General features: G+C 37.3%; 2 protein-coding genes across 3 annotated transcripts in view; one reads left to right on the top strand and one right to left on the bottom strand.

The window, feature by feature from the left end:
- Window positions 1-12,956, bottom strand: part of bcl2l13 (BCL2 like 13) — a 45,633-nt gene extending 32,677 nt beyond the window's left edge. The window contains exons 1-2 of one of the 2 annotated variants that reach the window (XM_061970191.2): window positions 12,613-12,956; window positions 4,688-4,870 (exon numbers count right to left, since the gene is read on the bottom strand). In XM_061970191.2, the coding sequence (XP_061826175.1) occupies window positions 4,688-4,817 (130 nt within the window). In that variant the 5' untranslated portion in view covers window positions 4,818-4,870; window positions 12,613-12,956. The remainder of the gene's footprint in view (window positions 1-4,687; window positions 4,871-12,612) is intronic. The other variant, XM_061970190.2, reaches the window with a different exon arrangement.
- atp6v1e1a (ATPase H+ transporting V1 subunit E1a) overlaps window positions 12,688-16,502 on the top strand; it is a 20,339-nt gene continuing 16,524 nt past the window's right edge. Inside the window, exons 1-3 of the mRNA XM_061970193.2 lie at window positions 12,688-13,164; window positions 13,318-13,383; window positions 13,459-13,568. Of these exons, the coding sequence (XP_061826177.1) occupies window positions 13,132-13,164; window positions 13,318-13,383; window positions 13,459-13,568 (209 nt within the window). The 5' untranslated portion in view covers window positions 12,688-13,131. The remainder of the gene's footprint in view (window positions 13,165-13,317; window positions 13,384-13,458; window positions 13,569-16,502) is intronic.

Genomic DNA, 16,502 nt, shown 5'->3' with positions numbered 1-16,502 from the left:
CAATGCGTCAAGCAACAACCATGATATGCTTTGTGTTATAATATATCTTAGGGCTGTCAAAGTTAACGCGTTAACTATAAGTTCCTTTACCGGCGCAAATGTTTTTGACGCGTGATCAACTTGCACGCGTCATTTTTTACCCTAAGGTAAGGTGTTTTCGTTTTTAAACTACAATTTAGTGCATAGATAACATTTATTGTATATTCTTAATGTAACTGCATGGTTTAGTAAAATCGGATAAAAGTGCAGCACAAAGGAAAGACAGTCAGCAGGAAGTCTAGTGTTAATTCTTTATATTCTTTAATCTTGTCACGTTGTTAAAACATGTCAAAAACACCCTCACAATAATAGCGCTACAGATCACATCCAGTCTAACTACACTAACAAAATGAATGTCTTACATTACTATAATGTTATAGTGCGAAGATGTTTACAAGGAAAAAAGCAAACTACAATAGAATCGATCCCCATATGTTATTAAAAAAACTAAGCATTACCATATCGGTGATTGCAGAATTTCTGATGTGTGTCAAACTACTTTGCAAGTGTACCTAATGTTGTGGCCAAAATATTCAAATACCGTATTTTTCGGACTATAAGTCGCAGTTTTTTTCATAGTTTCATAGTTTCCTGTGCGACTTATATATGTTTTTTTTCCTTCTTTATTATGCATTTTCGGCAGGTGCGACTTATACTCCGGTGCAACTTATACTCCGAAAAATACTTCTTGCTCTTAATGTGAAAAGAGTATATGTGATCATTTTTAATTTTCGGAATCACGGTTTTTCCTGCGTTCAAAATTGTGTGGTGGCCGCCTCCAGCTAAATTTGTGCCGCCCCTTGCCAGAGCGATTACGCTCAACACAGCGTAAAGCTCCGGCTGTGTTGATTGAGCGATTGATGTCCCTCTGCGGCAGTTACGTAATTTAACTGCAGTTGCAGCGTTGCGCCAGTATAGAGGCGCTTTATCGACAGCAGTGCACCGGAAAGACCTGAAACAACTACCGAAGAAGAAACAGATCGAATCGTGTTTTTTCCCGCTACTTGGTGCATAACATTGACCACCGTAACAAGTGGATATCTGTCATACGGAGAATGATACGGAGGGATCACTGGACTTCTACAGAACACTCCAGACTGTGCTGTGAACATTTTGTCTCTGGTAAGTGAACACAGCTAGTAGTGTTAGCTTCGATTCCAACCTTTTCTGACTAATTAAAATAGATGGATTGATTGAATAATTTATTAGAAGTTTGCATTGGATCAGGTAGCGTTTCATTAAGGTACAGATTGACTGGTACAAGGTCAACTAAAAGGAGTTACCCCAAGAAAGCATTACAAGCATGTCGTGTTTATTTAAAAAAAAGTTTCCTCCGTGTCAGAGTAACGTTTATGCTTTTTAGCGTTGCAGATATGGCAGGCAAAATCAGCCACTACTTTAAAAAGCGATCCCGCGAGGAGAAAAGTCAAGAGTCCAGATGAAAGAGCAGAGAAATTAACGTAACAGGCAGTTAAAATGTAATAATTCATGGTGGTGACAACATGTGGACATTTTTGTCCACAGAGCACTTGAAGGCTTCTTCAAAATCATCTAGAAGTATCTCAAACAAAAGTGGGCCCACCACACAAGCTTATGCAAGCGCTTAGGCCACACGTATCAAGCGCTTAGGCCACACGTATCAAACGCAAGACCCGGGGGCCACATCTGGTCCGCGACATCATTTTATTTGACCCACAAACACCTGGAAATGATATGTGTCAATAAAGTACTTACCGTATTTTTCGGAGTATAAATCGCAGTTTTTTTCATAGTTTCCAGTGCGATTTATATATGTTTTTTTACTTCTTTATTATGCATTTTCGGCAGGTGCGACTTATACTCCAGTGCGACTTATACTCCGAAAAATACGGTAATATGTTCTCACTAAATGTAATGGATTTTTTTCATTTTGAAAGAAAAAAATACATGTACTGCTTGAAATTTCATGCCTTTTAAACTTTAATAGTATCCATTATTGCAACAAATATTACTGCATATTATCATACTTTCCAAACATTTTTGTCTAAATAAAAATAAATACTTAAATATCTGCTTGACTTATGATTTTACAGCAAACTACCCAACAAATTAATAAAAATGACAATACATTTTACTGTGCTCTTTACAGCATCCATCCATCCATTTTCTACCGCTTGTCCCTTTTGGGGTTGCGGGGGGTGCTGGAGCCTATATCAGCTGCATTCGGGCGGAAGGCGGGGTACACCCTGGACAACTCGCCACCTCATCGCAGGGCCAACACAGATAGACAGACAACATTCACACTCACATTCACACACTAGGGCCAATTTAGTGTTGCCAATCAACCAGTGACGTGCAGTCACTAGAGGCAGGTGAGGCAGGGCCTCACCTGCCATCATGGAAAGAAAAAAAATGTAAAAAGAAAAAAAAATATATTAAATTGTTAAATGTATCCAGTGATTATACTATAAAGTTATTTTCCATTTAACTTCACCAGTTTTAGATTATTTTTATTCAAAATCGCTGAATTTTCACATTTGCCGTTCAAATACTGAGAAGAGACGGTGCGGTGAACAGCAGCCAGTAGAGGCACGTCACTCAGTGCCTCAACATGGATTGCGGACTCGGCTAACTGCTGGCCTGCTGTGCAGTGAGACCGTATTGCTATATGAACTATATTATACATTTCCATAGTTTAGTTAGCTGAGGTATATAATGTACAGTGTATTTTGTCAACAACTGTATGTGTGTAACGTATTTCTTGTGCTGAGCGATCATAAAACGGCTGCAAAAGACGCACTGGCTGAGGGTCGCCTCCTGCACCCCCGCCGTAGAATGCACGGCACCTGCAGACTGCAGGTGTACCTAATTCACAACTCCTCCAACACGAACATTATTGTTTTTGCACTTTTTGGCTTCTTATTAAATAACTTTTGTAACCTATTTTTATGGGCTTTCCTCTTTGTGATGTTAAGTTCCTGTTATGCGCTGTTATACAGTATATGCCTTGAGCTCTTATTTTGAAGGCGCTAAGAGCGGAATTTTGACACGTTGGAGTGGAGCGGAAGTTTTTGAAAGAAGGTAAATAAAGTGGTCCTCGTGTAAACTGGAGCCTCCGTGTTTGTTATTTTGTAGTTTCAAACAGTATAGGCGACATTTATAAACCCTCGGTTACACTTTTTTAAATAGATTCAATCTTGCACGTGGAAAGTTGAAGTGAGGGCTTTAGTTGTTATAACCCTCCCGTCGGAGGATTCATTAATCAGCACAACAGCGGCGCATTTATAAGTAAAGGTAAGACCATAATAACGTTTTTTTTATTAAATGTGCTTTTTTGTGTGCTACAGTTTGTATGTGTAAAGTTAAAGTTAAGTTAAAGTACCAATGATTGTCACACACACACTAGGTGTGGTGAAATTTGTCCTCTGCATTTGACCCATCCCCTTGTTCACCCCCTGGGAGGTGAGGGGAGCAGTGGGAAGCAGCGGCGCCGCGCCCGGGAATCATTTTTGGTGATTTAACCCCCAATTCCAACCCTTGATGTTGAGTGCCAAGCAGGGAAGAATGCTGGTATGAGCTTTTAAACATAACCTGTTAACTGCTGCCAATCAAATGGTGAATAAGATACTCTGTAGGGTTCATATGTTTGTAAATCTGACTGTGATGAAGTCAGTGCCTCACCAGCCATCAACCTCACCGCACGTCACTGCAATCAACCTATCCCCAGGTGCATATTACTGTAAATTGAAAAAAAACAGTCAGGACCCGTCCCCCCACCCGAAGGCGGAGGGAAGCTACCCTCTCGTCCACCGGGTTGAACTCCAACATGCAGGCTCTGAGCCGGGGGGCAACAAGAATTGCCACCCCAGCCCGTCGCCTCTCACTGCTGGCAACGCCAGAGTGGAAGAGAGTCCAGCCCCTCTCGAGAGAACTGGTTCCAGAGCCCTTGCTGTGCGTCGAGGTGAGTCCGACTATATCCAACCGGAACTTCTCTACCATTTTTTTGCGTGAAAATTCTGGCGCATGGTCAGGATTGTACCACCTCTGCCTCAATTTGAGCCAGGAAAACCCCTGGTATGGAGTTGTAACGACAAGCTACATTCAAACATCCATCCATCCATCCATTTTTTACCGCTTATTCCCTTTGGGGTCGCGGGGGGCGCTGGAGCCAATCTCAGCGCTAATTTATTTAGGGGATGGATTTAAAAAGTAAAACTACATATAGTATGGATTCACTACACACATGGAAATACTTTAATTTCTTAATCATTTGAGTTTTGATCACAGCGATAAAAAACCTTAAAAAAAACTTAAAATTACAAAACTTGCCAAAAAGTTCAACAATGTAAACTACTGGTTCAGCCTTTAATAAAAAACATTTACTGCAAAAACAGCCTGAGTCTTTAATTGGTCTCTTTGTCTTAATGAACTCAAATTAATTTTACACCATATTCCAGATGTATTACGATGTGCCTGCTAAATCTATTGCACCTATTATTAATGACAAATTACCACAAAATAGCACAAAAAGACAACTGTCTGAAATTACACAATTGAATGTCGCCAGCCATATAAAAAGTAGCTCATCTCTCCTTTTACTTGGTAAAAGTAGCTCTGATAGTGATTAAATAAACTACAGTAGTGTACACTGAATTATGTTTACTCCCACCTTCAGCTGATTGTGGTCTACCACCAGGAAGCCGTCCCAGGTAGCTGAGCACAATGTACTTGGTCTCATAATGGAAATCCTCAGGCACAGTGGCAGGTGTAGGAAGAGGGGTGGAGCCTGAGGTAGCCATTGATCAGAGGCGTGTCACACTCGTAGGCACATATGATCTTACAGTCACTCCACCTGATGATGGGAAGAGCCAGAGGAGGATAAACAGTAGAGTTAGTGCCATCTGTCCTGAATAGAAGCCCCCATTAACATTACCGGTATATGAACTGAAAATGATGATGTTCATAAAAGTGTTACATGCTTGAATGGTTTTATTTGCTTCAGATATGCTTAACAAACTGGATGTATCCCAATATTTACTTAGACTTAGACTTAGACAAACTTTATTGATCCACAAGGGAAATTGTTCTTTATACTTACACTTAAGTTAGGGCTGTGTAAAGTAAAATTGATTATCTTTTTACTTTGCTTTTTAACGGACTGCAAATCAATGCTGCCATTTTATTCAAGGACAGTTGTAGACATGACTGTAGTAATAATTATTATCAGTAGGGATGTCCGATAATGGCTTTTTGCCGATATCCGATATTCCAATATTGTCCAACTCTTTAATTACAGATATCGATATCAACCCATATATGCAGTCGTGGAATTAACACATTATTATGCCTAATTTGGACAACCAGGTATGGTGAAGATAAGGTACTTTTTAAAAAAAATTATAAAATAAGATAAATAAATTAAAAACATTTTCTTGAATAAAAAAGAAAGTAAAAAAATATAAAAACAGTTACATAGAAACTAGTAATTAATGAAAATTAGTCAAATTAACTGTTAAAGGTTCATAATATTAGTGGACCAGCAGCACGCACAATCATGTGTGCATACGGACTGTATCCCTTGCAGACTGCATTGATATATATTGATATATAATGTAGGAACCAGAATATTAATAACAGAAAGAAACAACCCTTTTGTGTGAATGAGTGTAAATGGGGCTTTTTGGGTTGGTGCACTAATTGTAAGTGTATCTTGTGTTTTTTATGTTGATTTAATAAAAAATAAAAAAATAAAAAATAAAAAACCACAAAAAAAAAACGATACCGATAATTAAAAAAACGATACCGATAATTTACGATATCACATTTTAACGCATTTATCGGCCAATAATATCGGCAGGCCAATATTATAGGACATCCCTAATTATCAGGCTCATGCAAAATTCCTAATTTTTACTGACAAGAATAAAAGCATTTAATTTGATGTATTATACTTCTCATATTATGGAAAATTGTGGAAGACTACATTAACCAGAATGCTTTACTTGATTTTTTTAATACCTTACAGAACTTTATAAATATTCAAAATGGAGAAAAAATTTATTTTAGTGTTAGTAAATTTAGAGTGTCACGATACCAAATGTTCAATAGTCGATAAAGACACTGCTGATACGGTGGATAATTTCCACAATTCTCAATATTCATCTGATACCACGATGAACATTTAAAAAACTGAACCATGTATTTGTACATTCACTACTTTATTGAAAACTGTTTCAAGTGTCAAGTATTTAGGATCACTGTGCTTCAACATAGTTTTGCAGAGTTTAGCTGACAAGAGCTTACTATACCTTCAAAAAAGAATAGCACTGGCCTATAGCCTCCTAGTGTATAAAAAAAAACCATACTGTGCTTATAAATAACAATAGTCAACTATATTACATTCTAAAAAAATAACAATGGCATGGAGCCTTCAAGTATATGAAACACTATTGTCCTTAAGATTCTTTCAATATGGTGGTGGCGTCAAATCATCATTTAATGTGTATAGCAATAGGCTAATAAAAAGGCTAAAACATATTTAAAGACAAATATTTGCGTTTTTATTCATTTAGTATCAACATTTCAGCCTTTTCTCATTAGGTTATGCATTTTTGCTGGTTTTTTTTTTGTTTATTCTATTTCTACAATGTGCAACAGCATTCAGTACATTTTGCCTTCCTGGTGAAATAAGCAGTGGTGTTCAAAGTGTTGACAAAAACTGAAGAGTGTCTCCAAGCTGTGTTTTCATAGCATTTCTAGAAGTAATACAGATTAGGTTGCAAGCTTCTTGAGGTTTTTTACACACTGTGGTCATGCACACTCCTTGGGCTTGTGGTGGCGGATTTCTGCTCTCACTCGGATGGCAAATACTTTTATGACTGCTTGTATTTGATTACTGAATAAATGCATGACGCAAGATACACCTCTTTTTCACTTGTATTGTGTACCTCTACTGGCTAAATATAGCGACAAAGTGCATCACTGATGATTTCTGCTACGCATTATTCTCTGGCAAACCAAACGAGTATGAGGTGTGCTGTGAAGCAGAGTTACACCGTGACCTACAATCATGCAACACTGCCACAGTTCCATTATAGAAGTGCAAAATTTGCATTTGTGACATGCTTCCTTCCACGAGTAAATACATGGAAACACTCGCTCATTTTAGACTTTCTTTGGAGCTGACTTACTGCTCATTCGCCAAATTGACGCCGCTCGCTGAGGAAAAACTGTTCGGTATGGATAATTCCTGAAAAAGTAGGTATCTGTGTATTTTTTGTATGTCGGTATCAAAATATTGATACTTTTGACAACCATATTGTAAACTAGTTGTAGTATTTAAGCCAAAATATTTGTTAAACGTCCCAAACTCTTTCTGTTACCTGACAGTCTATTTAGAAATTCCACTTCCTGTAATTCCAAATCAACAACCAGTGAACTGAGAAATGAGTTTAAGAAGTTGTAGATGATATCGCTCATCTTATTGTATGAATATATTTTGATAATCAGGTGATTGTATTGAGAATGCTGGTTCCAGCAGCTCTTACAGTGGTTTCTACACATAAATAAATCAATATGATCAGGTTCTTAGTAAGGAAGCACGATTAACCTACCGTGAATCCACATCGAGCTTTTAATCAATTCGATACATAACTGCAAGCCTCGCGTTTGTTGGTCTCTCACTTTAAACAGGGAGAAAGACATCTCACTCTGTGTATCGCTTTCAGCACCTGAGCGTGTTTGTTTACCAGTATAATTAACAGAACGAAGTGAGCAATTCACAATCTTTGTTTCGATGGGCGGAGAGCGAGGCTCCAGCTTTACACACAGGAAGCACAGACAGCCTTGCAACTCGCCAGTGTCAAGTTCTGCAAAGTAACAGAAATTACGACGGAAAAAATATGACTACAAAGTCAAATGTCCCATTTTGGTTATATTTCAGATTTAAATTGGATGGGAAAAATGAGCCCATCAACACGGACGCCAAACAAGCGAGAATGCAGTGATCATTGTGATAGCAATAAACAAAAAGATGATGTCTGATCTCGATATTCCAACTGGGAAAAAAAATGCATTTTAAAATGTTTAATATTTATTCAAGTTAAATTGTTGCTTACAAAATTGAATGTCCATTTTATTTTTTTGGTTTGTTTATTTATTTAGGATAACTAAAATGTATTTATCTTCCAATTACAGTACGATGGTGAACAATTATACAGTAATGTGAAATACGTTTATATCATTTTAAATGGCCGCTTGCAATATTATTATATATTATAATTACACTAAATTACAAACACTGTATACCGTTTTTTTCCGGACTATAAGGCGCACTTAAAATCATTTTTTCCCCTCAAAAGTCGACAATGCGCCTTACAACCCGGTGCGACTAATGGTTGAGCTTACCCACCTCGAAGCTATTTCATTTGGTACATGGTGTTATGATAAGTGTGACCAGTAGATGGCTGTCAAACATAAGAGATAAGTGTAGGCTGCACTATGATGGCAATATGTCTCGAGTAAACAACACCAACATTTTAAATGCTCCATTGAAAGTATAGAACATTACACACGGCGCTCAAAAATCTATCAAAACACATTTCCGGTGTTGTTTCCAGATGAGGAGATGCTGCTCCGTTATTGATTTAAGTAAAGTCTGAATGTCATTAAAACAGTTAGCTCCATCTTTTGACACTTCTTCCACCCCCGTCCTTGCACGCTACACCGCTACAACAAAGATGACGGGGAGAAGACGCTGTCGAAGGTGAGCCACGTAAATAAGACCGCACACAAAACGGCGCATCCGGAAGCAACTGTCAGAAAGCGGCTTGAAGATGGTCTGTAAAACATAATCTATGCAACATTTACACAAAATAAACAAGATTAGATGTTATGTAGACCAGTGGTACCTACCACCGGTCCGCGCCCGGTAACGGTCCGTAGATCGATCGGTAAAGGGCCACACAAGAATTTAAAAAAAAATTGTGTGTATATATATATATATATATATATATATATATATATATTTATTTTTTAATTTTTTTTTTTGTTTTTTGTTTTTTTGAAACAACATAAAAAACACAAGATACACTTACAATTAGTCTTACTCATTCACACTCATTTGCACAAAAGGGTTGTTTCTTTCTGTTATTAATATTTCTGGTTCCTACATTATATATCAATACAGATCAATACAGTCTGCAGGGATACAGTCCGTAAGCACACGATTGTATTTTTTTTATGACAAAAAAAAAAAAACAACAACAAAAAATCCCTTCCCCTCCCCCGGTCCGTGGGACAAAATTTCAAGCGTTGACCGGTCCGCAGTTACAAAAAGGTTGGGGACCACTGACGTAGACCACAAGAAAGTGTTTTCAACTTAGAAAAAAATTATAATAATATGACTCCTTTAATGCGCCCTATAATCCGGTGCGCCTAATATATGAAAAAAGATTTAAAAAATAGACCATTCATCGGCAGTGCGCCTTATAATCCGGTGCGCCCTACGGTCCGGATAATACGGTAGTTTTTATCGGTGATTTATTCAGTTTAAGTGCAAGATTTAGGTCTGTCTGCGTACAACGACATATTTTTTAAAGTAAATTGTTGCATAATATTCTAATGTGTGGCACCTTAAAACGAGATTATGTTGATTGACAATCTCAAAATAAAATGTCTTCTTTCACTTATTTTCCCAGTTTTATGCATTTTTAAGTACAAAGTATTAAAATCACAAATCGGAGAGGAAAATCGCAATTAATTTTTTTTCTTTGTGCAGCTCTAGTTCTTAGTAATAATTAAATTCAGAGGTGTACGTGAACTTGCTTAGTGGCCTAGTGGACCTGCTCAGTGGCCTAGTGGTTAGAGTGTCCGCCCTGAGATCGGTAGGTTGTGAGTAGGGATGTCCGATAATGGCTTTTAGCCGATATCCGATATTCCGATATTGTCCAACTTTTTAATTACCGATACCGATATCAACAGATACTGATATATACAGTCGTGGAATTAACACATTATTATGCCTAATTTGGACAACCAGGTATGGTGAAGATAAGGTCCTTTTTAAAAATAAAAATAATAATAAAATTAAATAAGATAAAGAAATTAAAAACATTCTTGAATAAAAAAGAAAGTAAAACAATATAAAAACAGTTACATAGAAACTAGTAATTATTAAAATGAGTAATATTAACTGTTAAAGGTTAGTACTATTAGTGGACCAGCAGCACGCACAATCATGTGTGCTTACGGACTGTATCCCTGCAGACTGTATTGATATATATTGATATATAATGTAGGAACCAGAATATTAAAAACAGAAAGAAACAACCCTTTTGTGTGAATAAGTGTAAATGGGGGAGGGAGTTTTTTGGGTTGGTGCACTAATTGTAAGTGTATCTTGTGTTTTTTGTGTTGATTTAAGTAAAAAAAAACGATACCGATAATAAAAAAAACGATATTGATAATTTCCGATATTACATTTTCTCTAGTTGTGAGTTCAAACCCCGGCCGTCATACCAAAGACTATAAAAATGGGACCCATTACCTCCCTGCTTGGCACTCAGCATCAAGGGTTGGAATGGGGGGTTAAATTGCCTAAATCAGGGGTGCTCACACTTTTTCTGCAGGCGAGCTACTTTTCAATTGATCAAGTCGTGGGGATCTACCTCATTCATATATATAATTTATATTTACTTATTTATGAAATATATGTTTTTGTTAACAAGTTAAAGGTGTTTAATTATAATGCAAGCATGTTTAACACATATAGTTAATATTGTTAATACATTAAAGGTGTTTAATGATAATACAAGTATGTTTAATACATATAGTTAATATTGTTAACAAGTTAAAGGTGTTTAAAGATAATGCAAGCATGTTTAACACATATAGTTAATATTGTTAACAAGTTAAAGGTGGTTAAAAATAATACAAGCATGTTTAACACAAATAGTTAATATTGTTAACAACTTAAAGGGTGGTTAAAGATAAAACAAGCATGTTTAACACATATAGTTAATATTGTTAACAACTTAAAGGTGGTTAAAAATAATACAAGCATGTTTAACACATATAGTTAATATTGTTAACAACTTAAAGGTGGTTAAAGATAATACAAGCATGTTTAACACATATAGTTAATATTGTTAACAAGTTAAAGGTGGTTAAAGATAATACAACCATGTTTAACACATATAGATTCCTTTCTTTCATGAAGACAAGAATATAAGTTGGTGTATTACCTGATTGTGATGACTTGCATTGATTGGAATCAGACAGTGGTGATGATAACGTCCGCATTTTCGAATGGAGGAGAAAAAAAGTCTTCCTTTCTGTCCAATACTACATGAAAGTGGTTGGTTTTTGGCATCTTATTTGTCCAGCTTCCGTACTCCTTTGTATACACTTTACAAGAAATACATTGTCGGCAAACTCCGTAGCTTGCTAGCTTGTGCACGCCAGCTTTCTGAGACTCTTATTTTGGTAGCGCAGGCAGGATGAAGCAGAGCTTTTATTGTGCAACTGTGCAGTCGGTCTTTGGAGTTTTGACGACAGGTACGGCGCCAGAGTCTGTTGAAATAAAGTGTTTCTCGCCTTCCAGTCGGTAATTTTAATGAGCTGGCAGCAGCCAGCGTCATCTCAGAAGACCCTCGGGTGCCGTGAATGTCAATCAAGTGACGAAAGTGACGTCATAGTGAAGATTTATGATCGCTCATTTTTAGGACTATTTTTTTAATGCCTGGCTGGTGATCGACTGACACACCCTCCGAGATCAACCGGTAGATCGCGATCGACGTAATGAGCACCCCTGGCCGAAATACTGCTCCCCTCACCTGCCAGGGGGTGAGGGTGATGGGTCAAATGCAGAGGATAATCTCACCACACCTAGTGTGTGTGTGACAGTCATTGGTACTTTAACTTGAACTTTTTTTAACATTATTTTTGAATTGGGCATGACAGAAAATAACTGAGATGCAAGTTATGCAAAGATGAAAGAAATAAAAGAAAGAAAAAAAAAGTTTAAAAATACATGAATAAAATATCAAATGAATCAATACACAATTAAACACAAATAATAAATATAAATGAAAAAATACAGTAATAAAATCACTGACAGAAACATTGTCTATTATAGGAAACTGTATGAATAAAACATTGTCTATTATAGGAAACTGTATGAATAAATACAGGATATAGGCTACGCATTAAAATGTTTTAAGTAATGTAGATGAATTACATTACAATCAGACTATATAAAATAAATAGTGTATATTAAGCAGAAATGTGCACCATGGTGATACCGGTGGTGTAACAAACTTTATCTTAGGAGATGCTAGAGTGCCACTCCTAAGAAACGTATTTGTCAACCCTACTGAAATGCTGTATAACATTTTTAACATGGTTCCAAATGTCAAATTACACAGGTGTCTCAAGAGTGAAGGAAAGTCCATATTTAGTTAGACGGGTCATCTCCCAGGCACGACACACACATGTAACAGCTACAATAACGTTTTGCTAGCTTGATTGGTAAATGTTTACGAAGCCATTTCAGCAACGTCAGGCCTAACTTTGATCGAAATAAAAAGGACACACCTACCGTCCTTGAATAAAGGCAGCCAGGTGCTGACAAACGAAGGCCGAAGGGGAAGGGGGCAACAGTCCTGCAGCTTTAACGTGTTAGCACGAAAGGGAGACGCCACTGCAGCCAGTGTGCGCTGGGAGCTACACGAAACAAGCTAGCGAGGATGGAAAAGCAGTTTTGGTCTTTTAGCCTTCAAACTAAAACCATACGTGGGACCAATTACGTCATAACAGACAATTAAAGAAAGCCATATTGCATTGGTCTTTTATATCTCAAAATGGAGCTTAACGTCGCGCCAACCCTTCGCTGTCCTTCTTTTCAACGAGGCATGTTGCGTGTGTGTTTTGTTTTGAAAATGCAAACCGGAAATGTAGTCCGAGCTTGTTATATCCACTTTACTGTGACGAGCGGGGAAGCTCCAAGTTCCTGTCGTGCGAAAGGACTCGCGCAAAAAGTTGACGCCAAATCTAATTTTTTGACACTTTTTTTTTTTTTACCAAACAAAACGTTTTTTTGAATCAATAACAAACATGGCACTTACCGACGCCGACGTGCAGAAACAGGTAATTTAGTCTCGAAACTGACGGTAACCCTTAAGTAAGCACAACTTTGACAGTAAGATAAAAAACTACCGTTATGTATGTAAATGTTTATTGGTTCGAAATCATAATTAGAATATGTTAATATATATACTGTTGGTGTGTGTGTTGTGTCAGATAAAACACATGATGGCCTTTATCGAGCAAGAGGCCAGTGAGAAAGTTGAGGAAATAGACTCCAAAGTAAGTACTTTTTTTTCATGTTTTTTTCCTTGTGTCCTGCAAACAGTCTTGTTTGTCATGTCCTACTGATTACAGGCAGAGGAAGAGTTCAACATTGAGAAAGGTCGCCTGGTGCAGACTCAGAGGGTGAAGATAATGGAATACTTTGAAAAGAAGGAAAAGCAGATTGAACAGCACAAGAAAATGTGAGTCAAAGTTGGGACATGCATTGCTATGAGCAATTGTTGCATGTATTAGCTCCCCCCATTACAAATGTGTTGGTGTCTATTTAATTCGGACACAACTAACCCAAATCTACACACTTTAAAGAAGAAAAATATCCCCCTTTAATATAATATTATCACTTGTTTTAAAAAAAAGAACAACAATAATAACATTGAAAGAAACGTTTTGTGTGTCCTTATAATGTTCTGCCCTTTCACGCAGATAATATTCTGATTCTTGAGTAACAATACAATACATATCGTATTTTCCGAACCATAGGGCGCACTGCCGATTAGCGGGTTTAGTCAGGTCTTTTTTCATACAAAGGGCGCACCGGATTATAGGGCGCATTAAAGGGGTCATTTTTTATTTTTTTTCTAAATTGAAAACACTTCCTTGTGGTCTACATAACATGTAATGCTGGTTCTTTGGTCAAAATGTTGCATAGATTATGTTTTACAGACCATCTTTAAGCCGATTTCTGACAGTCGCTTCAGGATGCGCCGTTTTGTGGGCGGTCTTATTTACGTGGCTCACCTTCGGCAGCGTCTTCTCCCCGTCATCTTTGTTGTAGCGGTGTAGCGTGCAAGGACGGGAGTGGAGGAAGTGTCAAAAGATGGAGCTAACTGTTTTAATGACATTCAGACTTTACTTAAATCAATAACGGAGCAGCATCTCCTCATCCGTGGCTCACTTGTGCAATAACAACGCCGGAAATGTCTCCCGTGAAAAATCATCCGACGAGAACTATCTAATAACTAAAGTTCCTTGGGTGAATAATGTAAACTCACTACACCGGTATGTTTTAGCGCTTTCATGGCACGTTTACTGACAAATAAAAGTAAGAACTTTACACTACTTAATATTAGAAATGGCAACAGCGGAGGATGAATGTCCTATAACAAGAAGGTAGAGAAAAAGAAGAAACTTATCGACTACGGTGCCGTCACAGACTACAAAGGCGTCGGACGCGCGCAGATTTTCAGGACTTATACAGATCCCAAATACACATCAACAGGAACCAGAAGGTAAGACAAGTTGCTTTTGCATAATGTTGCGAAACAAAACGCCAGATAATATGTCTTACCTTATACACACACCATAATAATACTCGTATGTTGAAGCACAGTACAATCCATCAAACGGTGCGGCTTCATAGCTTACCAAAGTCATACTAAAACATTTTGATAGATTTTTGAGTGCCGTGTGTAATGTGCTATATTTTCAATGGAACGTATACAATTTTGGTGTTGTTTACTTGAGTCATATTGCAGTCTACACTTATATCTTATGCGTGACTGCCATCATATTGCAGTCTACACATATTTCTTATGTGTCACTGCCATCTACTGGTCACACTTATCATTTCACCATGTACCAAATAAGATAGCTTTGAGGTCGGTAAGCACAACCAAAATTATTCCGTACATTAGGCGCACCGGGTTATAAGGCGCACTGTCGAGTTTTGAGAAAATGAAAGGATTTTAAGAATCAGAATCAGAATAGTTTTTATCGCCATTGTTTGAGAACGGGTTCACAAAGTAGGAAGGGCGCCTTATAGTCCGAAAAATACGGTGATCACTTGATTTGTTGTAAAATATTCCCTCCGACCCTTGTAGTTACTAGCAGTGCAGTGCAGTTTGTGTCAAGTGGTGGTGAAAAAAACATCTTTTACTGACCAGTTCCTTTAACTAAGATCTAGTTTTCATCCGTGTTGGAACACTGAGTGTGTGAGCTGGGAGGAGCAGCCCCGCCACCATATGTGCATGGCACAGGGGGAAGACACACGACGCAAGTGATCAATCACAGTCCATTTAGATATGGTTTAGGTATGTATGTATGTGAATATATATATATATATATATATATATATATATATATATATATATATATATATATATATATACACAGTGTTGGGTTAGTTACTGAAAAACAGTAACTAGTTACAGTTACTAGTTACTTTATTTCAAAAGTAACTCAGTTACTTACACCAAAAAGTAATGCGTTACTGTGAAAAGTAACTATTTAGTTACTTCTTCTACTTCTTTTTTTTTAAAGCTCCCATTAATGCCCTTTTAGCCTTCATTTTAGTACTGTTATTGCACTGGAGAATAATACAATCTGTTGATCAACTTGACATACATTTGCATCACTCAACTCTGCTAAGCAATGTGCTCTACATACAACACACAAAGACAAAGATATGTTTCAAAGGGCCAATTTATTTCAGGCCAGAACAAATTGACAAAACTCTTTTAAATAGCTGCAACATAACATACATAAGTAACAAACAGCATAATAACACTAACACTAACACTAACACTAACCACGTTAAACCCAGATTCCGAACTAATAAAGGTCTTAACTCATTCTCTTTCTATGCCACTTCAATATGGAATGCACTCCCAACAGGTGTAAAAGAAAGGGCATCTCTATCCTCCTTCAAAACTGCACTAAAAGAACATCTCCAGGCAACTACAACCCTAAACTAACACCCTCCCTTCCACATAATACCTCTTTGGATTGTAAATAATCAAATGTAGACACTTTTTCTTATACTTTCTGATCCCTCTCTCTGTGTCCACTACTTGCTGTACATATCCTACCAAGTCAGTCCTATACTGTTTCAATGTCCATTTCTCTGATGATGCAATTGATGACTGAAGTGTTGATACCAACCAAACCTAACCACCCCCCCCCCCCCCCCCCCCCCCCCTCCATATCCCACACCCCGGATTGTAAATAATGTAAATAATTCAATGTATATACCCTGATGATTATCTTGTGTGATGACTGTATTATGATGTTAGTATATATTTGATAGTATATATCTGTATCTGGACCCCGACTTAAACAAGTTAAAAAACTTATTTGGGTGTTACCATTTAGTGGTCAATTGTACGGAATATGTACTG

The sequence above is a fragment of the Nerophis lumbriciformis genome, linkage group LG10 (assembly GCF_033978685.3).
Source record: "Nerophis lumbriciformis linkage group LG10, RoL_Nlum_v2.1, whole genome shotgun sequence".
NCBI classification, from domain to species: Eukaryota; Metazoa; Chordata; class Actinopteri; order Syngnathiformes; family Syngnathidae; genus Nerophis; species Nerophis lumbriciformis.
This window is presented reverse-complemented; position numbering and strand designations above follow the sequence as displayed.